We start from the raw sequence: 24,344 nt of genomic DNA, 5'->3' as shown, positions 1-24,344 counted from the left end.
GGTGGCCGGGCCTTGGGACCCTGGCTACAAGGAACAGAGCCTCTGGGAAGATCAGCAAAACAAAGAGCTGGGAAGACTTTTAAATTGGAAAAATACTTTGTTTAAAACCCTTTGGGACTAGAGGGCCCCCAGAACGGTGCATATGCCTAAATCCTGTGTGGACACCCAAGTTGTTAGCCTTCCTTTTTCTCTTCTCCCATTGATTTGATAGAGAGGAAGGAAGGGAGAGAGCCAGAAGAATCAACTCATCACTCCACTTAGTTGTGCACTTGTCAGTTGCTTCTATGTGCCCTGACCAGAGATTGAACCAGCAACTTGGGCGCACTGGGAGGACGCTCTGTCCACTGAGCTATCTGGCCAGGGCTGTTAGCCTTTCCTTTGTTTGAGCTTTTCTAAGTACATCTGCAGGGACTTCTGGATGGAGTCTCTGGAGATAAAGCTGACAAAGTTCTGGATGTCCGCATCACGCTGTTTCACCAGTCTGTCTGCTGTGGGCTTTCGCATCATGTTCTTGGTCAGCTGTCGAGCGTGAGCTAAAGAAAACGGGGTTCATGTGTGAAAACCCACTGTCTGACACAGTGGCATCATTCCCAACTTTTCCAAGAGTGTGCTAACAGAAACTAGTAGAAAACTTAGAAGATATAGGTAAACAAAAAGAAGAAAATGGAATTGCTTGACCAGGCGGTGGCACAGTGGATACAGTGTTGGATTGGGACGCAGAGGACCCAGATTTGTAACTCCGAGATCACTGGCTTGAGAACGGGCTCATCCAGCTTGAGTGTGGGATCCTAGACATGACCTCATGGTTGCTGGCTTGAGCCCAAAGGTCCCTGGTTTGAAGCCCAAGGTCACACTGGCTTGAGCAAGGGGTCACTCGGTCTGCTGTAGCCTCCTGGTCAAGGCACATATGAGAAATCAATCAGTGAACAACTAACGTGCGCAATGAAGACTTGATGCCTAGAGCCACCAGAAACAGAGAGGCAGAAAGGAGCCCTAGTCTCTGGAGTGAGCTCAGCTGTACTCACAACTTGATTTTGGATCTGGTTTCCACAATGTAAGAGAATGCATTTCTGTTGTTTTAAGCACCCTCACTCCAGCTGTGGTAACTTGTTAGAGTAGCCCCAGGACACTAAGTCAGTCTGCATGTTATCGACTTGCATAGTGCACTTTTACATGAGAACTTTCCGGTCTCACCAAGGACATCAGCTGGGGAGGGAAAGCGAACACAGGGGAAGAGGAGGGGACAGAAGGAGGCTTTACTCACCCACCAGTTCCCACAGTGACTTGCCCTCCCTGGCTCCTTACCTGGAATGGCCATCCACTGCTCCATCACCGAGAGTGCAGTGCTTTGTACCTGGTCTTCAGGCACCAGCTTGTCCACCATGCCCACCTGGAGGGCCTTTGCCGGCGGGAAGAGCAACCCCAGTTGCAGAGCACGCTCTGCGGCACGGTGCCCAATCGTGTTCACAAGGGTGTCTTTGAACCTGGAATGCAGACACTCAAAACAACTGGTGCTGGGGACTCCCAGGTGGGTTGATTCATCCCCGGGCCAAGTAGAATATGGGTGCAGTCCCTGGCCTTACCAGAAGGGGGCAACAATGCCCAGCTGGGTCTCATTCAGCCCAATGACAAATTTCGGGTTGTCAGCCAGGATTCGGTAGTCACAGGAGAGGGAGATTAGGCAGCCTCCAGCAGGGCTGGCTCCCTGCAGGGGATGCAAGACCACTGGGCTCTAGGTGCTACTGACAGTCTGAGTCTTCCCAAGGCACCCTTCCCTCTGAGGGCTTCCCTAAGAGGACCGCATCTGCACTCCACCCGCCTCCAGCCTCAGGGAGTCAGCAAGGCCACTTGGGAGTGGAGACTCACATTGATGGCAGCAACCAGTATCAGGTTGGACTGGTAGAGCCGCAGCCACATCTCTTGAACAGCCTTCCAGTACTCAGCATAGTGCGCTGGGTTCCTCCCGTACATTTCCATCAGGTCCAGGCCGGCTGAGAAGATCCCGGGGTTGTTCTGGGTGAGCAAGGAGGCCAGGGCCCATCAGAGTCCACCTTCCAGGGCAACACGCCCCAGGGCAGGGGAGCCTACAGGTGAGGCAGCGAGGCTGTCATGCTCAGGGTGGTAGATGCTGCCCCCAGGAGCCCAGAGTTGGGGCTCCAGGACTCAGCCTACACCTCCCTCAGACTCAGTTCCCTCTATGTCCTGGAATGTTCTTCCCTTTCTGAGTTCAAACTGGAAAAGGCAGAACAGGCAGGCAGGGTCAGGTGCTTCCCTGGGCTCTATGTGGTATCCCAGGCAGAACACTCAGAGGCATGGGGCATGTTCTGACAGTCTGCTGGTGCATATGCCGTTGACCCCCAAAGGTCAAGCAAGCTGCAGACTGGTGCAAATAGGGAGGTGCTACTGTCTGACCAGGAAAGGGGCAGTGACCAGTCAAAAAACCACATCTGCCTGACTAGGCGGTGGCGCAGTGGATAGAGCGTCGGACTGGGATGTGAAAGACCCAGGTTCGAGACCCCGAGATTGCCAGCTTGAGCGCAGGCTCATCTGGTTTGAGCAAAAGCTCACCAGCGTGGACCCAAGGTCACTGGCTCCAGCAAGGTGTCACTTGGTCTGCTGAAGGCCCGTGGTCAAGGCACATATGAGATAGCAATCAATGAACAACTAAGGTGTTGTAACGCGCAACGAAAAACTAACGACTGATGCTTCTCATCTCTCTGTTCCTGTCTGTCTGTCCCTGTCTATCCCTCTCTCTGACTCTCTCTGTCTTTGTAAAGTAAAAAAAAAAAAAAAAAAAAAAAGCCACACCTTGCCTGACCAGGCAGTGGTGCAGTGGATAGAGCATCGGACTGGGATGTGGAGGACCCAGGTTTGAAATCCCGAGGTCACCGGCTTGAGCACAGGCTTATCTGGTTTGGGCAAGGCTCACCAGCTTAAGCCCAAGGTCACTGGCTCAAGCAAGGGGTCACTTGGTCTGGTGTAGCCCCCCCACCCCCATCAAGGCTCATATGAAAAAGCAATTAATGAACACTTAAGGTGCTACAGCCTGACCTGTGGTGGCGCAATGGAGCAAGTGGTGACCTGGAACGCTGAGGTTGCTGGTTTGAAACCCTGGGCTTGCCTGGTCAAGGTACATGGGGGAGTTGATGCTTCCTGCTCCTCCCCCCTACTCTCTCTCTTTCTCTCCTCTCTCTAAAATGAATAAATAAAATCTTTAAAAAAAAAAAAAGGTGCTACAATAAATTGATGCTTCTCATCTCTCTCCCTTCCTGTCTGTCTGTCCCTATCTGTCCCTCTCTCTGTCTCTTCAGCTGTCACCAAAAAAAAAAAAAAAAAAAAAGGAAGCTACACCTCTGCCCTAGGCTGTCATGTGTGAGAAGACTGAGGAATGATCTTGAAGGCATGTGTGTCCTGTACAGATGCCCCAGGTCCTGAGACAGCTGCCAAGGAAGGGAAGGGGAGCAGACACAGAAGAGAAGTGACAGGATGGAATTAGGGGCTCTCAGTAGGATAGCGCTTTCCAGCAGTGGGCACCAAGTTTGGGGTGTTGGAAGGACTATTGGCCAAGAACACAACAGGGAGGGGTGGCTCAGCAATCTTCACTTGGAAACACCCACCCCTGGGACTCCCATATGGACACAGCACTTCTGAGCAAAGGAGATCCTCCTACACTCTCAAGTTTCCCCCAGCTGGGGCCTGGTGCATGAGTGTGGGAAACAGGCTGTAAGCTGGAAAGGTCCTTATAGCCTAAGGACCTTTAATACTAAGATCTTTTCAACACTAAGCTTTTCCCCACACCTTTGTTGCAAGATGTGGGGTGGTGTAATCTTATGAGGAATCCCATTTATGCCTCAGATAAGAGGCTTTGTATCAGAGACTTCCTTATTTATATATTGGCTTAAAGGCTTTAATTTCTACACTATAAATATAAGGCAGACTGAGGGCTCTCTCTCTCTGACTTGCCTTCAGCATTGAAGAGGCCTCCTGATCCCATCCTCTTTTCTCAGTGAGTCTATTTTCTTAATTCCATGCTGTTCTCCCTCAGGACCTGGAATTACTAGCTGTGCTGGTTCGTGGCAAGTGGCACCCAAACAGGGACTGGGGTACGAGAAAACTAAAGGCAGGTGACGGAACTCCCCAAGTGTGCACAGTGAGTAAAGAAAGTTTTGGGGGAGAGTATAGTTGGGAGTAATAAATTATGGGACAGTAAGGGTCAAAAGTAAGGGACCTTTTTGTAGAAATGTTTCCATATGAGAACAAACCGTTGTCTGAAGAGTATAAGGGTGAGCTAGAAACGGAGGGATGTGAATATGAGAAGACCTTGGAGTCTGAGGATGACTCGGGAGAAAATGAGGGTATCTCAGGTATGACGGCCTTAACCGTGGCGCCTCCACCGCTCTCTGCTCCTTCTCACACTCAACCCTCTGCTCCTCCGTACCCTTATCGGGTTGCTTCCAGAGTCTAGCTCAGACCCTTGGAAATCCCCGCTCCAACAATCTTTAGATCAGGCTCGAAATCTAGGGGAAACAATGAATGGCTTTGCCTGTTTTCCTGTTGTAGAAAGGCGAGATGATCAAGGGAATGTAGTGCAAGAGCATGAACCTCTACGTTTTAAAACTGAAAAAATTTGGCCTGACCTGTGGTGGCGCAGTGAATAAAGCGTTGACCTGGAAATGCTGAGGTCTCCGGTTCAGAACCCTGGGCTTGCCTGGTCAAGGCACATATGGGAGTTGATGCTTCCCGCTCCTCCTCCCTTCTCTCTCTCTCTCTTCTCTCCCTCTCTCCCTCCTTTCTAAAATGAATAAAAAATAATAAAAAAACAAAAAAGATTAAAACTCTGAAAAAATTTAAACTTGCTTGTTGTACTTAGTATGGGCCTACTGCCCCTTTTACACTTGGTTTATTAGATACTATTAGTGCAAAGGCTCTTCCCCTAAATGACTGGAAGGCGGGTGATTGCTTGCTTGTGCCTGGGGATGATTATTTGTTATGGAAATCAGACTTTAAAATAATTTTTATTTTTTACACAGAGAGAGAGTCAGAGAGAGGGATACAGGGACAAAGACAGAATGGAGAGAGATGAGAAGCATCAATCATTAGTTTTTCATTGCGACATCTTAGTTGTTCATTGATTGCTTTCTCATACGTGCCTTGACTGTGGGGCTACAGCAGACCGAGTAACCCCTTGCTCAAGCCAGCGACCTTGGGTGCAAGCTGGTAAGCATCGCTTAAACCAGATGAGCCCACGCTCAAGCTGGTGACCTTGGAGTCTCGAACCTGGGTCCTCCGCATCCCAGTCCGACGCTCTATCCTCTGTGCCACCACCTGGTTAGGCGGAAATCAGACTTTCATGAAAAGGCTGCTGAGCAGGATGAGAGAAACCTGCAAGAGCAGGTTGCTGTTACTGCTGATATGTTAACTGGAGAAGAACAATATGCTCCTATGGCGGCTCAATTACAGTATCAACTAATTACTTATCAAATGTTAACCAGATGGCCACACAGGCATGGAAATGCTTGCCTACTACAGGGACCAAAATGGAGGAATTGAGAAAATTAGGCAAAGCGCTGATGAGCCATTTCAAGAATTTGTTTCATGGCTGATTCAGGCAGTTGAAAGATTAGTGGTAGCCAAAAAAATAGGAAGGATTTTAGTAAAACAGTTAGTGTATGAAAATGCTAATTCCGTTTGCCAGGCTGCACTTCGCCTCACCACAAGAAGGAAGATACAGAGGACTATATCAGAGTATGAACTGGTATTGGGACTTCATACATGCAAGGGCTTGCTATTGCCACAGCGCTTAAGGGGAAGCTTCCAGGATACTTTGATAAAATGCAAAAAAAAAAAAAAAAAAAAAAAAAACCAAAAGAAGGAAGGTCAGGGAAGTACTTCTGCCCATGGATCTTGTTTCCAATGCGGGTGTTTGGGGCATTTTGCTAAAAGTTGTCTTACTCCCCCTGGATGTCAGTCTCAGCCTCCCCTTCAAGGGCAGCCAGCTCCTAAAACTCCGGACCTCTGCCCACGTTGTAGGACAGGGAAACATTGGGCGAATGAGTGTAAATCTAAATATTCTGCTGAATGGCAGGTGATTCAGGGAAAGGGATAACAGGGCCTTCCCCGGCCCCATCAAACAATAGGGACAATGTCAGTGTTTCCTCAGCAAATTCTGATTCCAGCAGGCCAAACATTGCCCAACTGTCCCGGGCAACAGCAGGCAGCACAGGAATGGACCTCAGTCCCACCTCCCAATTCGTATTAACTCCACAGATGGGACCTCAAGCTATACCCACAGGAATTTTTGGACCACTTCCCAGTAACACAGTAGGACTCTTATTAGGCAGAAGTGGTTTAACTATAAGAGGATTTTTTGTTCTCCCTGTAGTAATAGATTCAGATTATACAGGGGAAATTATTTATTTATTTATTTATTTATTTATTTTACACAGAGGCAGAGATAGACAGGGACAGACAGACAGGAACGAAGAGAGATGAGAAGCATCAATCATTAGTTTCTCGTTGCGTGTTGCGACTTCTTAGTTGTTCATTGATTGCTTTCTCACATGTGCCTTGACCGTGGGCCTTCAGCAGACCGAGTAACCCCCTGCTGGAGCCAGCGACCTTGGGTCTAAGCTGGTGAGCTCTTTGCTCAAGCCAGATGAGCCCGCGCTCAAGCTGGCGACCTCGGGGTCTCGAACCTGGGTCCTTCCGCATCCCAGTCCGACACTCTATCCACTGCGCCACCACCTGGTCAGGCTATACAGGGGAAATTAAAGTAATGGCTCACACCTAAGGAATATAGTAACTGTCTCCCCTGACATGAAAATTGTTCAATTGATCCTTTTACCTCTTTTAAGATAAGGCCACATCCTGCAAAAGGGGCCCCGAAGAAATCGAGGATTTAGCTCCACTGATGCTGCCTATTAGATTAAAAAACCAGGTCAGGAGTGCCCTGAAATGGAACTAACAATACAAGGGCATAAATTTAAAGGACTTTTAGATACTGGAGCTGATGTATCTGTTATTGCTAAGCTACACTGGCCTCCTTCCTGGCCCACTCATGCAGCAGCCACAGAATTACAAGGTATAGGGCAGAGTAAATCCCCCCAACAAAGCTCTACTTTTTTGCGATGGGAAGATAAAGAAGGTCATACTGGACTTTTTCAGCCTTATGTGCTCACTGGATTGCCAGTTAATTTGTGGGGTAGAGATGTTTTGAAAAATATGGGACAGTTTCTTGTCAGTCCTAATAATTTAGTCAGTGCTCAAATGCTTGATCAGAGATGTCTGCCCACTAGGGGACTAGGGAAAGAACAGTGGGGGATTCTCACCCCCATAGAAGTGGCTCACAATACCAGAAGGCGTGGATTAGGGTCTCGAAATTTAGCATAGGGGCCTTGGTAGCTCCTGCTACCCCAATAATGTATTGTGCAGACCCAATTACTTAGAAATCAGATGATCCTGGCCTGACTGGGATGCAGAGGACCCAGGTTCGAGACCCCGACATCGCCAGCTTGAGCGCAGGTTCATCTGGCTTGAGCAGGGGGGCTCACCAGCTTGGACCCAGGGTTGCTAGCTCAGGCAGGGGGGTTACTCAGTCTGCTGTGGCCCCATGGTCAAGGCACATGTGAGAAGGCAATCAATAAGCAACTAGCGTGTCGTGATGAGAGACTGGTGATTGATGCTTCTCATCTCTCTCCGTTCCTGTCTGTCTGACCCTATCTGTCTCTCTCTATCCCTGTAAAAAATAAAAATAAAAAAATAAAAGGATGAGCCTGACCTGTGGTGGTGCAGTGGATAAAGCGTCGACCTGGAATGCTGAGGTTGCCGGTTCAAAACCCTGGGCTTGCCTGGTCAAGGCACATATGGGAGTTGATGCTTCCTACTCCTCCCCCTTCTCTCTCTCTCTCTCTCTCTCCCTCCCCCCCCTAAAAAAATGAATAAATAAAAAAAAAAAAAAATTAAAAAAAAATAAAAATAAAAGGATGAAATCAGATGATCCTGTTTGGGTACCAGTGGCCCTTTCTCAGGAGAAACTTAAGGCAGCTGCTCAGTTAATACAAGAGCAGTTACAGCTTGGGCACATTGAACCTTCTAATAGCCCATGGAATATGCCTATATTTGTCATTAAAAAGAAATCAGGAAACTAGAAGCTATTGCAGGATTTGAGAGCAATAAATAAGACTATGGAAATTATGGGTCCTCCAGCCAGGCCTCCCCTCTCCTACTGCCATTCCATGGAATTTTCACCTTACTATTATTGACTTGAAGGATTGCTTTTTTACTATTCCTTTAAGCCCTCATGATTGCAAGCGTTTTGCATTCAGTGTTCCTTCACTTAATTTCCAGGCTCCCACGGAGCGATACCAGTGGAGAGTTTTGCCTCAAGGTATGGCTAACAGTCCTACCTTGTGCCAGAAATATGTTGCTCAAGCTATCTGTCCAGTACAAAGGCAGAACCCTAAGGCGTACTTAATTTATTATATGGATGATGTTCTTATTGCTCATCCAGATAAAGACACTGTGCCAACCATTTTGCAACAATTAGAATATTCTTTGAAAGAATCAGGACTTTATATAGCTCCTGAAAAGGTACAGCAATTTTTGCCTTTCTCTGATTTAGGACAAATTATTGAGAGACAACAAATTCGTCCACAACTATTAGAAATCAGGACGGATCATTTGCAAACTTTAAATGATTTCCAGAAATTGTTCGGAGACATTAATTGGCTTAGACCTCCATTAACTACAGGGGAATTAAAACCACTTTAAAACATTCATAGAGGTTCTGGTGAACCAACTTCCCCTTGTTTAGAATTAACCCTCAAGGACTCCTACCAGGACAACTTTGGAAAATGGATGTTACTCATATACCTTCATTTGGCGAACAGTCCTTTGTCCACGTTACAGTGGATACTTATTCTGGATTTATCATAGCCTCTGCCAGAACAGGTGAGGCTGCTAAGCATGTTGTTTGTATACATTTTCTATTTTAAAACTTCCTAAGGTAATTAAAACTAACAATGCTCTTGCATATGTAGGGAAAGCACTTACTACATTTTGTCAAATTTAGAATTGACCTGAGGACACGTATTCCTTACAATCCTCAGGACCACGACGTTATAGAACGTGACCATCAAACACCTAAAAGTCAATTAGAAAAAATAAAAAAGGGGGAATCATACCCTGGAACTCCTGCAAATCTTATCATGCTCTTTTTTACTTTAAAAAATTTTTTGGCCTGACCAGGCGGTGGCTCAGTGGATAGAGCGTCAGACTGGGATGCGGAGGACCCAGGTTCGAGACCCCAAGGTTGCCAGTTTGAGCGCGGGCTCATCTGGCTTGAGCAAAAAACTCGCCAGCTTGGATGCAGGGTTGCTGGCTCGAGCAAGGGGTTACTCGGTCTGCTGAAGGCCTACGGTCAGGGCACATATGAGAAAGCAATCAATGAACAACTAAGGTGTTGCAATGTGCAACAAAAAACTAATGATTGATGCTTCTCGTCTCTCCGTTCCTGTCTCTCTGTCCCTGTCTATCCCTCTCTCTGTCTCTGTAAAAAATAAAAAAATAAATTTTTGAATGCTGATGTACAGGGCCATTCAGTGGCTTAGAGACTCTGGAAACCAACAAGGAAAGCCTTCCCTGCAGTACAATGGAAGGACCTGCTTACAGGAATCTGGCAAGGGCCAGACCCTGTTCTCCTATGGGGCTGAGGATATGTGTGTGTTTTTCCTAGGACTGCTGAGGCTCCTCAGTGGGTTCCTGAATGTTTAGTGAGACGCCATGAGCCAGGAGGAGAGACTTTACTCCACAAGAGCTATTGTATAAGGCTTATTTTATTCCGCTCTTGTCCTTCTCTCTGTTAAACCTGTTTCTGTAAAAAGTTTAAATTGGCAGTGGAGGGCCCTCAAACCTCTCAACGAGATCTCCTGAGCATGGCTTTTAAGGTCTATAATGACTGAGAGGAACAGGAAAGGGCAGACAGAGCCCAAAGAAATCAGGCAAAATACCAGCTCTTGGCATACACCCTTAAAGACTCCAATGCCCCTAAAGGGCCTCATAAGACTCCATCAGGGCCCTGCTTCAAGAGTGGAAAGGAAGGTCATTGGGCTAAAGCCTGCCTGGCTTCTCAGCCCCCGCCAGGCCCATGCCCGTACGGTGGGAAAAAGGGACACTAGAAGGTAGGCTGCCCCCTCGCCCCTTCAAGGGAAGGTTCAGTCTCTCCCAGCCCTATCACAGCCACCTCTGACCTAAACTTGCCCAGCCTTCTGGGACTAGCCACTGAAGACTGAAGGTGCTCAGGGCTGTTGGTCCCATCTCACGTCACCATGGAGGAGCCTAGGGTAACCATCCAAGTAGCAGGTAAGCTGATCTCAGTTCTTATAGACACGGGGACCACTTACTCTGTCTTGCCCAATTATTCGGGTCCTGCTCATCCCTCGCAGATCTCTGTTGTGGGTGTTGATGGACTTATTTTCCTCCTCATTTGCCATGGATCCACTGCTCCTTTACACACTCTTTTTCACCTCCTGTCCTTGGAATCGGCCCTGTTGCTACTTTTGGCCAGCCAGATTTGCCCACTTCTGTTACAAATTTATCTCTACCACCCAGCACAGTAAATCCCAAGGTTCTCCTCAGCACCTCCACAGCTGCAAAACTCCAGGAAGGGGCCCCCTGGTCTCATCTCTCTAGGCTGAAGAAGAACAGGGACTCCATCTCCACACATGCCTGTGGATGCCTTCTAGTTTACCTGAGCCATCACCAGAAACCCAGAATTGACATTGGGCTTGAGACAAAAGCTTAATGTGCTGGAAGCAGTGGTCATGGGACTTGGAGGGTAGCTGCAGAGTGTAGGAATGTGACAACAGTTTCAGTGCCTTGCACTTTCCTGGACATGTTCCTGGACTCCTGGACTTTTCCTGGTTGTGTTTCTTGGACTTCTGCTCTTTGTGACAGTTAATGGACTGAACTGGGGTTGGGTTGCATTTGTAGGGAATGCGAAACGGTAGTACGTCAGCATGGATTTGGTGAACATGTTCAAAACAGCAAAGGTTATATTGGCTAGGAATTTGCTTAAAGGCTTTAATCCCTGTAATGTATTAAGACACTTGTTTCGGTATCTGTTAACATTGGCTATGCTAATTTTCTGTTTATTCTGTATTTTTCCTATCTGCCTCTGTATTAGAATCTGGAAAATCAGACGAGTGCAAATCTCAGCACATGAGCTAAATTTAAAAAATAAAGAAGGGGGCCCTGGCCGGTTGGCTCAGTGGTAGAGCGTCGGCCTGGCGTGAAGTCCCGGGTTCGATTCCCGGCCAGGGCACACAGGAGAAGCACTCATCTGCTTCTCCACCCCTCCCCCTCTCCTTCCTCTCTGTCTCTCTCTTCCCCTCCCGCAGCGAGGCTCCATTGGAGCAAAGATGGCCTGGGCGCTGGGGATGGCTCCTTGGCCTCTGCCCCAGGCGCTAGAGTGGCTCTGGTAGTGACAGAGCGACGCCCCGGAGGGGCAGAGCATCACCCCCTGGTGGGCAGAGCTTCGCTCCCTGGTGGGCATGCCAGATGGATCCCGGTCGGGCGCATGCGGAAGTCTGTCTGACTGTCTATCCCTGTTTCCAGCTTCAGAAAAATACTAAAATAAAATAAAATAAAAAAGGGACATATGTGGGAAACAGGCTGTAAGCTGGAAAGGTTCTTACAGCCTAAGGCTTAGTTTTAAGACTAAGCCTTTCCTACCCTTTTAATACTAAGCTCTTTTCAACACTAAACTTTTCCCCACACCCTTGACTGTTGCCTGATGAGGGGTGGTGTACTCTTATGAGGAATCCCATTTATGCCTCGGATAAGTGGCTTTGTATCAGAGACTTCCTTATTTGTATATTGGCTTAAAGGCTTTAATGTCTACACTATAAAAATAAGGCAGACCAGGGGCTCGCGCTCTCTGATATTGCCATCAGCATTGCAGAGGCCTCCCGATCCCATCCTCTTTTCTCAGTGAGTCTGATTTCTTAATTCCGCGCTGTTCTCCCTCAGGACCTGGAATTACTAGCTGCACTGGTTCACGGCACATGAAGCTAGCGACAATGCTTCCCCACTGCTTGTGACAATAACAACCACCGTCTGTGAAGAGCAGGCAGATAAAGTGTGGGACAGTCACACTCCATGTCCCTTACATCCTTATATTAAGCTACGAAAGCGAGTTGCAGTGCAAGGTGTCCTACAACCACATGCTTGTGTGTGTGCAATACTTGGAGGCTGACCCCTTGTTTCCACAGAATGAGTTCTACTTCTGTAACTTTAAAAGACCCAACAGAGAAAGATGTTCAATCATTACACCAACCAGCCCCTGGGTGGAGGGGAGGGATGGCAGCAGGGACAGAGTTGCCCTTGTTTGAAGGACATGGCAGGACTTTCTGTTCAGCTTTTCTGCCCTCTCCCTCATCCTTTCCTACCATAATTCCCTGGTCCTGCCCCCCACGAAATCCAATACATTTTCTCAGCACAGACGTCTGGCAGGATTACAGCATTTGCACATGGTCCCGCCTCCGAAAATCAAAGGCAAAACGTTATATTCTGGATGTTGGAGAATAAACCACATGATCCTAACTGGGATCATCTCTGTCAGACAAACTAGAAGGGGTGTGGGGCAGCCTGTTTCTGTGATCTAGTAACACTTCTGTAGTGGGTCAAATTGTGTCATTGAAAAAGACAAGGCCAAATGCTCACCTCCACAATCTGTAAATGTGACCTTATTTAGAAATAGGGTCTTTGCAGATGTGATCAAGATGAGGTCATACTGGTCTGACTAGGTGGTGGCACAGTGGGTATAATATCAGACAGGGATGCGGAGGACCCAGGTTAAAAGCCCCAAGGTCGCCAGCTTGAGCACAGGCAAACCGGCTTGAGTGCAGGGTTGCTGGCTTGAGCATGGGATTATGGACATGACTCCATGGTAGCTGGCTTGAAACCCAAGGTCGCTAGCATGAGACCAAGGTCACTTGCTCTGCTGTAGCCCCCCCCCCCCCGGGTCAAGGCACATATGAGAAAGCAATCAATGAACAACTAAGGTGCCACAATGAAGAATTGATGCTTCTCATCTCTCTTCTTGTCTGTCTGTTACTATCTGTCCTTCTCTCTGACTCTTTAACCAAAAAAAAAAAAAAAAAAGATGAGGTCATTCTAAAGTAGGGGGCCCCTAAATCCTGTGACTGGTGGTGTCCTTCTAAGTAGAGGGAAATCTGGATGCAGGGACATAGGACAGACGTTTGTGAAGATGGAGGAGACTGAAGTGATGGAGACAAGTATGGAATACCAGGAGCTGCCAGAGCTGAACAAGGCCGAGGAGGAGTGTCCCCTAGGGCCTGCAGGAGTAAGCCCTGCCAATGCCTTGATTTTGACTTGTGGCCCCCAGAACACCTCCCCAGCCTGGTCTTAGCTGTGTCCTCTCTTGGTACCTGTGGTGGCTGGCAGAGCAGGTGGACCTGATGCCTGCTGGAGGGGACAGGAACACATGAGGCACCCAGTCCTGCAGATCTGGGTGTTAAAAACAGCCCAGGCGTGAAGAAGGAGAGAGGGGTTAGGGGAGGGGAGGGGCACAAAGAAAACCAGATAGAAGGTGACAAGACAATTTAACTTTGCGGGAGGGGTATACAGCACAATCAAATGTCAAAATAATCTAGAGATATTTTCTCCCAACATATGTACCCTGATTTATCAATGTCACTGCATTAAATTTAATAATAATAAAAAAATAATAATAATAATAAAAAAAAACACACACAAAAAAAACAGCCCAGGCTCTGCAGACCACTTAGGGAGGGCACCCCAGAACCCACTGCCCAGTTTGTGCAGGGTCTACCCTTCATAAATCAATGTGGGCTCAAGGTTTGTCCCTGCAAAAATGTCACCCGCTCAGGACCATGATCCCTAAAAGTCTCTTATGAGCACCTGTGATCAGGGCTGCCTCGTTATTCTATACCATGTGACTCTGAGTTCAGACTTCAATCTGGTACCAGGTTTACACTTTGATCAGGGAACTTGGGGCCTTGGGGAGCTAACGAGCACCTACTGAAGTTATGATGATGCCTCGGAAAGTCTTGTCGTTCTCCAGTTTCTCCAGGCTGATGACGAACTCCGTCAGAAACTCTAGGCTGAGGCTGTTCACTGGGGGGTTGTTGAACTTCATCACAGCGATCCCTAGTGTGATAATGAAGAGAAAGCTCATGCTCAACATTGGAAGAGTGCCCCAAGTCACCTGGCACCTTCAATCTGGCCATGGGAAGTTACATCGGTATTTTTTTGTTTGTTTAAATTTATTCATTTTAGAGAGGAGTGTGTGTGTGTGTGTGTGTGTGTGAGAGAGAGAGAGACAGAGAGAGAGAGAGAGAGAGAGAGAGAGAGAAAGAGAGAGAGAGAAAGGAGGAGCAGGAAGCATCAACTCCCATATGTGCCTTGACCAGGCAAGTGCAGGGTTTCAAACCGGCGACCTCCGCATTCCAGGTAGACGCTTTATCCACTGCGCCACCACAGGTCAGGCCTACATCATTTTTTTTAGTTGGAGTGAGAGTCCCATAACATAAGTTAACCGTTTAAATGTGAACAATTCAGCTTGGCCCTGTGGTGGCACAGTGATAAGGCATCAATCTGGAATGCTGAGGTTGCCAGTTCAAAACCCCAGGCTTGCCTGGTCAAGGCACATACTAGAGGCAACTGCTGCGAGTTAATGCTTCCTGCTCCCCTTTCTCCTGCCTCTCACAAATCAATAAATAAAGTCTTAAAAAAAAAAAAAGTGAACAATTCAAGTCCATTAAGTACATTCACACTGTTGTACAACCACTATCCAGTTTCAGACCATTTCCATTACCTAAAAAGGAAATCCCATACCAACTGATAGGGCAGGCACCATTCTTCCTGTCCAGCCCCCTGGCAACCATGGATCTTTCTGTTGCCATGGATTCGCCTATTATGGACTTTTCATAAAAATGGAATCACATGTGACCTTCTGTGTTTGGCTTCATTTCACTTAACATGTTTTTTGTTTTTTTTAAAGTTTTTTTTTGTTTGTTTTATTTTGTGGCAGAAACAGAGAGAGTCAGAGAGAGGGACAGATAGACAGGAAGGGAGAGAGATGAGAAACATCAATTCCTCATTGCGGCTCCTTAGTTGTTCATTGATTGCTTTCTCATATGTGCCTTGACCGGGGGGGGGGGGGGGGGGGGGGGGCTACAGCAGACTGAGTGATCCCTTGCTCAAACCAGATGAGCCCACGCTCAAGCTGGCAACCTCAGGGTCTTGAACCGGGTCCTCCACATCCCAGTTCGATGCTCTATCCACTGCGCCACCGCCTGGTCAGGCCCACTTAACATGTTTTTTTTTTTAAGATTTTATTTATTCACTTTAGAGAGGAGAGAGAGAGAGAGAGAGAGAGAGAGAGGCGCAGGGGAAGGAGCAGGGAGCATCAACTCCCATATGTGCCTTGACCAGGCAAGCCCAGGGTTTCAAACCGGCGACCTCAGCATTCCAGGTTGACGCTTTATCCACTGCGCCACCACAGGTCAGGCCCACTTAACATGTGTTGTTTTTTTTTGTATTTTTCTGAAGCTAGAAACCAGGAGAGACAGTCAGACAGACTCCCACATGCGCCCAACTGGGATCAACCCAGCAAGCCCACCAGGGGGCGATGCTCTGCCCCTCCAGGGCATCGCTCTGCCGTGACCAGAGCCACTCTAGCGCCTGGGGCAGAGGCCAAGGAGCCATCCCCAGCGCCTGGGCCATCTTTGCTCCAATGGAGCCTCAGCTGCGGGAGGTGAAGAGAGAGACAGAGAGGAAGGAGAGGGGAGAGGGGTGGAGAAGCAAATGGGCGCTTCTCCTGTGTGCCCTGGCCGGGAATCGAACCTGGGACTTCTGCACGCTAGGCCGACGCTCTACCACTGAGCCAACCGGCCAGGGCTTAACATGTTTTTAAGGTTCACCCATGTTGTAGCACAGGGGTCCCCAAACTTTTTACACAGGGGGCCAGTTCACTGCCCCTCAGACCGTTGGAGGGCCAGACTGTAAAAAAAACCAAAAACTATGAACAAGTTCCGATGCACACTGCACATATTTTTTTATTTTTTATTTTATTTTTTGTATTTTTCTGAAGCTGGAAACAGGGAGAGACAGTCAGACAGACTCCCACATGTGCCCGACCGGGATCCACCCGGCACGCCCACCATGGGGCGACGCTCTGCCCACCAGGGGGCGATGCTCTGCCCATCCTGGGCGTCGCCATGTTGTGACCAGAGCCACTCTAGCGCCTGAGGCAGAGGCCACAGAGCCATCCCCAGTGCCTGGGCCATCTTTGCTCCAATGGAGCCTTGGCTGCGGGAGGGGAAGAGAGAGACAGAGAGGAAGGCGCGGCAGAGGGGTGGAGAAGCAAATGGGCGCTTCTCCTGTGTGCCCTGGCCGGGAATCGAACCCGGGTCCTCCGCACGCTAGGCCAACGCTCTACCGCTGAGCCAACCGGCCAGGGCTATTTTTTATTTTTTATTTTTTTGCATTTCCCAGGACATGGCCTGGGAGGTGACTTTGTTTTTTGATTTTTTATTCATTTTTAGAAAGGAGAGAGAGAGAGAGAGAGAAGGGGGGAGGAGCAGGAAGCATCAACTCCCATATGTGCCTTGACCAAGCAAGCCCAGGGTTTCGAACCGGCGACCTCAGCATTTCCAGGTCGACGCTTTATCCACTGCGCCACCACAGGTCAGGCCTGCACATATCTTATTTTAAAGTAAAAAAAAAAAAACGGGAACAAATACAATATTTAAAATGAACAAGTAAATTTTTTTTTTTTTTAAGAACAAGTAAATTTATTCTTTTTTTTTTTTTTTTTTTTATTCATTTTTAGAGAGGACAGAGAGAGGGAGAGAGAGAGACAGAGAGAGAGAGAAGGGGGGAGGAGCTGGAAGCATCAACTCCCATATGTGCCTTGACCAGGCAAGCCCAGGGTTTTGAACCGGCGACCTCAGCATTTCCAGGTCGACGTTTTATCCACTGCGCCACCACAGGTCAGGCAAGAACAAGTAAATTTAAATAAACAAACTGACCAGTATTTCAATGGGAACTATGGGCCTGCTTTTGGCTAATGAGATGGTCTATGTGCTCCTCTCACTGACCACCAATGAAAGATGTCCCCCTTCCGGAAGTTCCGCAGGGCCAGATAAATGACCTCAGGGGGCTGCATGTGGCCCCGGCTGTAGTTTGGGGACCCCTGTTGTAGCATATAACAGTGCCTCATTCCTTTTAAGGTCAAATAAGGTCGAATGCAGCATTTTGTCTATTCATTTATATGCTGATGAAAACCTGGGTTAGTTCCACCTCTTGGCTATTGTGAATAATGCTTCTATGAACATTCATGTACAAATTTTTGTTTATCTTTTCTTCCCAGGCACAAATGCACCATCCTCATAGGAGTAGGAAATGGCCTAGTTTCTTGAGTGAGTGAGCCAACTCTGTGAACTAGATGTGCAAGGAGGAATCCAGTGAGGTGCTCTGGTTCATGCCTGCTTAAAGATACAGGTGACAAATATGGGGTGGGGGTGTCAGATATTCTCCATTCATTCATTATGCCAGCAGCAGAAAAAGTCGGAAGGACAGGGCCTATTTGTAGACAGTGCAGCTGTTGGCCTGGACTGGCTAGGGCCATCTGCTCTCACTGCCTGGCCAAGGGCAGACCTCAAGGACTTCAGATATGCTACCATTCATTTAGGGTGCATCTCACTGGTCAGGACCTTGGAAATTTCCGGACTATCAACACAAACCATTCTCTGTGATTGAGAACTAAGTTCTGAAGGCAATGGGCTCTTTTGAGGCCTTTAATGTAGGAGGGAGAGGTAATTATTACCTAGCTACAGGTATGTACATGAGCATAAGAAACAAAACTTCCAGAAGTGGGCTCTCTAAACTTGGTTTGGAAGGAAGTTTCTGAAGGTGACCCTGGATTTCTGTGGAGTCTGCTGGAGCAGAATTGAGGACGGTGGGTAAACATAAGAGGCCAAAGGTGAACATAAGTTAACAAAGAGGAATTTGGATAAGCTTGGACCCTAGAGCTAAGTAACAACACCTCTGGCACAGAATGAGTACTAAAATGTTACTTGAATGGAAATGTTAAATCAGCTTCAGTAACAGCATTTAAATAAAAACATTTTTAAAGTACTTCTAATCTATTACTTCATTCATGCCTCAAGATTCCTGCAAGCCAACTGGATCTGGTAGTGAGGACAGAAACAGATCTGGCTTTCTGACCCCAATCTTGATTTTACCAAGCAAATGAGGCTAATGAGTTCTGTGGTAGGGTGGGAAAGCATTTTGGTAAGAAAATTATCTCAGCGATGTCCTTTTTTTCCCTTAAAGACTTTATTAATTAACTAAAAAAAAATTAAGTGAGAGCAAGAAAGGCAGAGAGACAGACTCCTGAATGCACCCAACCCAGGATCCACTGGGCAAGTGCCCTATGGGCTATGCTCTGTCTGGGTGTTGCTCCATTGCTCTGCAACAGAGCTGTTTTTAGCTCCTGAGGCAGAAGTACTCAGTGCTGAGGGCCAAATCTGGGCCAACTCACTAGAATCAATTGAGTCATGGCTGCGGGAAGGGGAAAGAGTGGGAGAGAAGGAGAGAGGAAGAAGAGGAGAGGGGGAGAAGGGGAGACAGAGAGAGGGAGAGAGGGAAGGGAGGGGGAGGGGTGGAGAAGCAGATGGTCACTTATCCCATGTGCCCTGATTGGGAATCAACCCAGGACATCCACATGGCAGGCCAACACTCTGCCACTGAGCCAACTGGCCAGGGCTTGTTTATTAATTCTTACAGAAAGAAGAGAGAAGTGAGGAGCAAGAAGTATCAACTCATAGCTGCTTCACTTTAGTTGTTCATTGCTTGCTTGTTGCTTATAGTACATGCCTTGACCAGGCAAGCCCAGGGTTTTTACAGACAGATAAGAAGGGAGAGAGATGAGAAACATCAATTTTTCGTTGTGGTTCTTTAGTTGTTCATTGATTGATTTCTCATATGTGCCTTGACCAGGGGGCTATAGCAGACCGAGTGACTCCTTGCTCAAGACAGCGAAATTGGGCTCAAGCTGTGAGCCTTGCTCAAACCAGATGAGCCCGTGCTCAAGCTAGTGACCTCAGGGTCTCGAACCTGGGTCCTCCACATCCTATTCCGACACTCTATCCACTGCGCCACTGCCTGGTCAGGCTGTACTTTTTGATATATATATTAAAATCTGTCTCAGAAATGATCCTTTTAGAAACTCAGATTTTTGTTGGACTCGGGAGTTGGGCCTAGTCTGAGTTAAGGCCACTCTAACCCAGAGAGGGGCTAAACAAAGGAACTGAACAAAGGAACATGGTGCTCTGACACTGTTACAGGTGTAGAACCTGTGTGTTTGTTTCGGGGTAGAGGAGGATGGCTTTCCCCAACGCACAGCAGGGCATTATCTTTTTTTTTTTTTTTTTCCTGAAGCTGGAAACGGGGAGGCAGTCAGACAGACTCCTGCATGCGCCCGACCGGGATCCACCTGGCATGCCCACGAGGGGGCGATGCTCTGCCCCTCTGGGGCGTAGCTCTGTTGTGACCAGAGCCACACTAGAGCCTGGGGCAGAGGCCATGGAGCCACCCCCAGCGCCCGGGCCATCTTTTGCTCCAATGGAGCCTCGGTTGTGGGAGGGAAAGAGAGACAGAGAGGAAGGAGAGGGGGAGGGCTGGAGAAGCAGATGGGCGCCTCTCCTGTGTGCCCTAGCCGGGAATCGAACCCAGGACTTCCGCACGCCAGGCCGACGCTCTACCACTGAGCCAACCGGCCAGGGCCAGCAGGGCACCTTCTTGAAAGGCTGAGGAGGTCGTGGGACAGATTTTCCTAAAACCCAAAACGTTGTCTGACCAGGTGGTGGCGCAGTGGATAGAGCATCGGACTGGGATGTGGAGGACCCAGGTTCGAGACCCCAAGGTCACCAGCTTGAGCATGGGCTCATCTGGTTTGAGCAAAGCTCACCAGCTTGGACCCAAGGTCGCTGGCTCGAGCAAGGGGTTACTCAGTCTGCTGAAGGCCCACAGTCAAGGCACATATAAGAAAGCAATCAATGAACAACTAAGATGTTGCAACAAAAAACTGATTGATGCTTCTCATCTCTCCATTCCTGTCTGTCTGTCCCTATCTATCCCTCTCTCTGACTTTCACTCTATCTCTGTAAAAAAAACAAAAACAAAAACAAAACGTTGCCCACCACTGACCCCACACCTTCTCAGCACCTAAGTCTAGAGTGCTTTGTGGTAGAGAAAGCTCAGGTTTCTCTTTCAAAAGTAGCTTTTCTACCCTTTCTACCTCCTCTGGAAAGTATTAAGAGGTGTTCTGATGGGGGCAGGGGGCTGTTAGGAGTGATTCCACTTGTGGCTCCTGGCTTTAATTAGTTTAATGTCTGCTGGATTCTGTGCCGTATGGACTATTAAGAAAAAAGAAAATATTTTATTCTAAAAATACTTCCAATTATTATCAATTTTTAATTTAATGGTTTAAAGGGGCACATCCCCAAACTTTTAAAACAAACATTTTTAGCCTGACCTGTGGTGGCACAGTGGATAAAGCGTTGACCTGGAACACTGAGGTCACTGGTTCAAAATCCTGGGCTTGCCTGGTCAAGGCACGTTTGGGAGTTGATGCTTCCTGCTCTACCCCCTTCTCTCTCTCTCCTATCCTCTCTAAAATGAATAAATAAATACCTCCTGTCTAAAAAGAATAAATATCTAAAACAAAAAAACAAACATTTTTATCTTCAAAATGAACTTGGAGGAGAAACCCATTTAAACTAACACCTAGATTGATGACTCTTTTTTTTTTTTTTTTTTTTTTTAATTAGAAAAAGAAGCTGGAAACGGGGAGACAGTCAGACTCCCGCATGCGCCCGACCGGGATCCACCCGGCACGCCCACCAGGGGCAACGCTCTGCCCACCAGGGGGCGATGCTCTGCCCCTCCGGGGCGTCGCTCCGCCTTGACCAGAGCCACTCCAGCGCCTGGGGCAGAGGCCAAGGAGCCATTCCCAGCGCCCGGGCCACCCTTGCTCCAATGGAGCCTCAGCTGCGGGAGGGGAAGAGAGAGACAGAGAGGAAGGAGGGGGGGGTGGAGAAGCAAATGGGCGCCTCTCATATGTGCCCTGGCCGGGAATCGAACCCGGGTCCCCCGCACGCAAGGCTGACGCTCTACCACTGAGCCAACCGGCCAGGGCTAGATTGATGACTCTTAAGCACTAATCTCAACTGACACTGACTTTAAAACTGGGCTTAAGAAAGGGAGCTTTTGCCTGACCTGTGGTGGCGCAGTGGATAAAATGTCAACCTGGAAATGCAGAGGTTGCTGGTTCAAAACCCTGGGCTTGCCTGGTCAAAGCACATATGGGAGTTGATGCTTTCTGCTCCTCCCCCCTTCTCTCTGTCTCTCTCTCTCTCCCCTCTCTATAATGAATAAATAAAAAATCAAAAAAAAAAAAAAAAGAAAGGGGGCTTTTCCTCTCCTTCCCTTCCTCCTCTTCTCCCCCAGGCGTGTTTTCCTTGCCCCTCTGTTTCTCCTTCCCTCTAAGGCAGGGGTCCCCAAACTAAGGCCCGTGGGTCGCATCCGGCCCCCGCCGCACTTCTGGAAGGGGCACCTCTTTCATTGGTGGTCAGTGAGAGGAGCATAGTTCCCATTGAAATACTGGTCAGTTTGTTGATTTAAATTTACTTGTTCTTTAAGTATTTGTATTTGTTCCTGTTTTGTTTTTTTACTTTAAAATAAGATATGTGCAGTGTGCATAGGGATTTGTTCATAGTTTTTTTTATAGTCCGGCCCTCCAACCGTCTCTCAGGCGCTCCCTGTGTAAAAAGTTTGGGGACCCCTGCTGTAAGGGGCCCCACCAGACTTGAAACCAAGGGAGCAGTGGACAGTGGCAGCTCGTCCTGGGCTAACCCCCTCAACCTGACTTTCTTCCTGCATGGCCAATAAATTCTTCCTTTATTTGCTGGGAAAAACAACAGAACTGGGTTTTCCTCATGGCTCTCAGAAATTCAAAAACTTTCACGTGAGTCTGGATTCCAGCTCTGGAAAGAATTAATACAACGAACCTGATTATGGAGCATGCCCTGTAGCCAGCATGGGGAAGCATTAGTCAATTTTGTTTTGTCTCCCCTTGGCAGTGGGGACAAGCAATGGAACCAACTCAGGAAGTTGGGTAACTCTGGCCTGCCAGGCATTGGCACCATCGCCGAATCTCTCAATCTATGGGCCCATGCACGGAGGGCGCCCGGACTCCAGAGGTCGTAGAGGACAAGGGATTTTTTTTTTTTTTTTTTTTGCATGTGTGTGGCAGAGACAGAGAAGGAGAAAGATAGACAGGAAGGGAGAGAGATGATGAGAAGCATCAATTCTTCGTTGCAGCTCCTTAGTGGTTCATTGATTGCTTTCTCATACCCTATGTGCCTTGACGGGCAGGGCAGGGGGAGCTGCAGCAGAGCGAATGATCCCTTGCTCAAGCCGGCAACCTTTGGGCTCAAGCCAGCGACCATGGGCATCCCTATGATCCCAGGCTCAAGCCAGCGACCCTGCACTCAAGCTGGCGACCTCGGGGTTTCGAACCTGAGTTCTCGGCGTCCCAGTCCTATGCTCTAATCCCCTGCTCCACCGCCTGGTCAGGCGGTACAAGGGATTTTACCTGCGGCCGGGTTGGGCTCCACCAGGACCCGCTGGCTCCCGAAGCGTCTTGGGCCGAGGTCATAGCCGGCCGCTGACTCCCTCGGCCCAACGGCCGAGCCCCGGAGGCAGGCCCCTGTGAACGGCAGTGCGAGGCCCGTTAGCTCTCCGCCCCTGCCCATCCCGTCTACCAAACCTTGTCCGCAGCCCGTCCGCAGGTCACGTACATGGGCGGAGAAGGGTGGGGACCAGGAAGCGCATTCCCACCGTCAGCGCCATCTCGACAGGACTGAGTCGGGGTCACGGCGCCGGGATGAAGTCACACAGCCGGGGGCGGGGCTGAGGTCAGCCACACCCCCTGGCCTAGTATTCCCTCCATTCGCAGGCCAAGGCCCACCCATCTTCTTCCCGGCTCGAGCCTGCCGCTCCACCGTCCACCGTGTCAACCAAGGCGTAAATCCTCCTGGTCCCCAGGTTCTCGGGCCATTCTTCCTGGTACCATAGCAGGCTGCCCTGCAATGGGCTTGACCGACACTGCAGCTCGGGATGGAGGGTTGCTGGTGTTGGCGTGACCCGATTACCGAGGACAGAACCAGTGTTCTGCTCCCACCCCCCCACTTAAACAATGGGGGGCTTGCCATGCTCTCCCAACCAGGCCAAGATCAAGCTACCCAGGCAGCAGTGTTGTAACTGGGAGTGACTGGACATAAATTACATAAGTCATGGGGCAGGGAGTCCTGGAGAGATTCATCTTTAAGGGGTAGTAAGGGACTTTGGGAAACCTGGCAAGTTCACACCAAGCTGAAAAGGATGCTACAGAGGAAATGCAGGTGGGGCCAGGTGCTGCCTCAAATGTGGGCTGTACCTCTTGCTGCAACGAGAAAAGAAATTGAGGCCAGAGTGTGGCCACAGGCGTGAGGATCAGCATAGCGTGATGACTAACAGTACACTGGCCTTCCCCCAAAGCCCATTATGGGAGCACACTTGCTGCATGTGGCAAGTTACTGGCTACTGGCAGGACACAGATGCTACCTCCTCTGCAAGAAAGGAAAAGGAGAAACAAGTGTTTTCACTTGCTTGATCATATATAAACAATAAAGATACCCAAGAAACAAAGATGGTCACTCACCCACCCAGGCAGGAGACGAGGTGGAGGCACCGGCAGTAAGCCTTTGTACTGCCTGGTAGCACATGGTCCTTTATCTGACCATTTGGTTTGAACACTGGGCACAGTAAGGGTCAAGCATGATGGCAAGTTCTGTTCTTTAAGATGTTTCCAAGTCTTCCTTGTGGCACAAACCAAAATTTTTTTGCAACAGAGGGATAGGGACAGGGATAGAGATGAGAAGCATCAAGTCTTCTTTGCAGCAGTTTAGTTGTTCATTGCTTTCTCATATATGGCTTGACCAGGGGGCTACAACAGAGCAAGTTACCCCTTGCTCAAGTGAGCAACCTTGGGCTTCAAGCCAGTGAACCCGCACTAAAGCCGGCGATGTCAGGGTTTCAAACCTGGGTCCTCTGCATCCCAGGCAGATGCTCTATCCACTGTTCCACTGCCTGGTCAGGCACAAACCAATTTTTGAGGAACAATAGTTTTCCCCACAGTACCTAGTATAGCAACAGTAAATAAGATGTTTCCAGTCAGGTAGAATTCCAAGTTC

The 24,344-nt window shown here is 48.6% G+C and overlaps 1 protein-coding gene and 1 non-coding gene across 2 annotated transcripts; both read right to left on the bottom strand.

The window, feature by feature from the left end:
- Positions 1–62: 62 nt before the first annotated feature.
- ECI1 (enoyl-CoA delta isomerase 1) lies at positions 63–23,034 on the bottom strand. The gene is made up of 7 exons (XM_066275229.1): positions 22,911–23,034; positions 22,706–22,819; positions 14,063–14,190; positions 1,867–2,013; positions 1,584–1,705; positions 1,306–1,484; positions 63–533 (listed from the first exon to the last, which is right to left on the bottom strand). The coding sequence occupies exons 1-7, from the start codon at positions 22,960–22,962 to the stop codon at positions 367–369; spliced, it is 909 nt and encodes a 302-aa protein (XP_066131326.1). The 5' UTR covers positions 22,963–23,034; the 3' UTR covers positions 63–366.
- TRNAA-UGC (transfer RNA alanine (anticodon UGC)) lies at positions 21,172–21,247 on the bottom strand. Its single transcript has one exon. It is a non-coding gene; the product is annotated as a tRNA-Ala (tRNA).
- Positions 23,035–24,344: the final 1,310 nt, after the last annotated feature.

This window comes from Saccopteryx bilineata, chromosome 4 (genome assembly GCF_036850765.1).
Source record: "Saccopteryx bilineata isolate mSacBil1 chromosome 4, mSacBil1_pri_phased_curated, whole genome shotgun sequence".
Lineage (NCBI taxonomy): Eukaryota > Metazoa > Chordata > Mammalia > Chiroptera > Emballonuridae > Saccopteryx > Saccopteryx bilineata.
The sequence above is the reverse complement of the archived record's forward strand: the minus strand, read 5'-3'. Positions and strand labels throughout refer to the sequence as shown.

Coding starts and splice junctions, on each gene's coding strand:
- ECI1 (XM_066275229.1), bottom strand. CDS start 22,962: ATGGCGCTGACGGTGGGAATGCGCTTCCTGGTCCCCACCCTTCTCCGC. Junction 22,820..22,910: donor CCCCACCCTTCTCCGCCCAT/GTACGTGACCTG, acceptor TGCCGTTCACAG/GGGCCTGCCTCCGGGGCTCG. Junction 1,706..1,866: donor TACTGGTTGCTGCCATCAAT/GTGAGTCTCCAC, acceptor CATCCCCTGCAG/GGAGCCAGCCCTGCTGGAGG.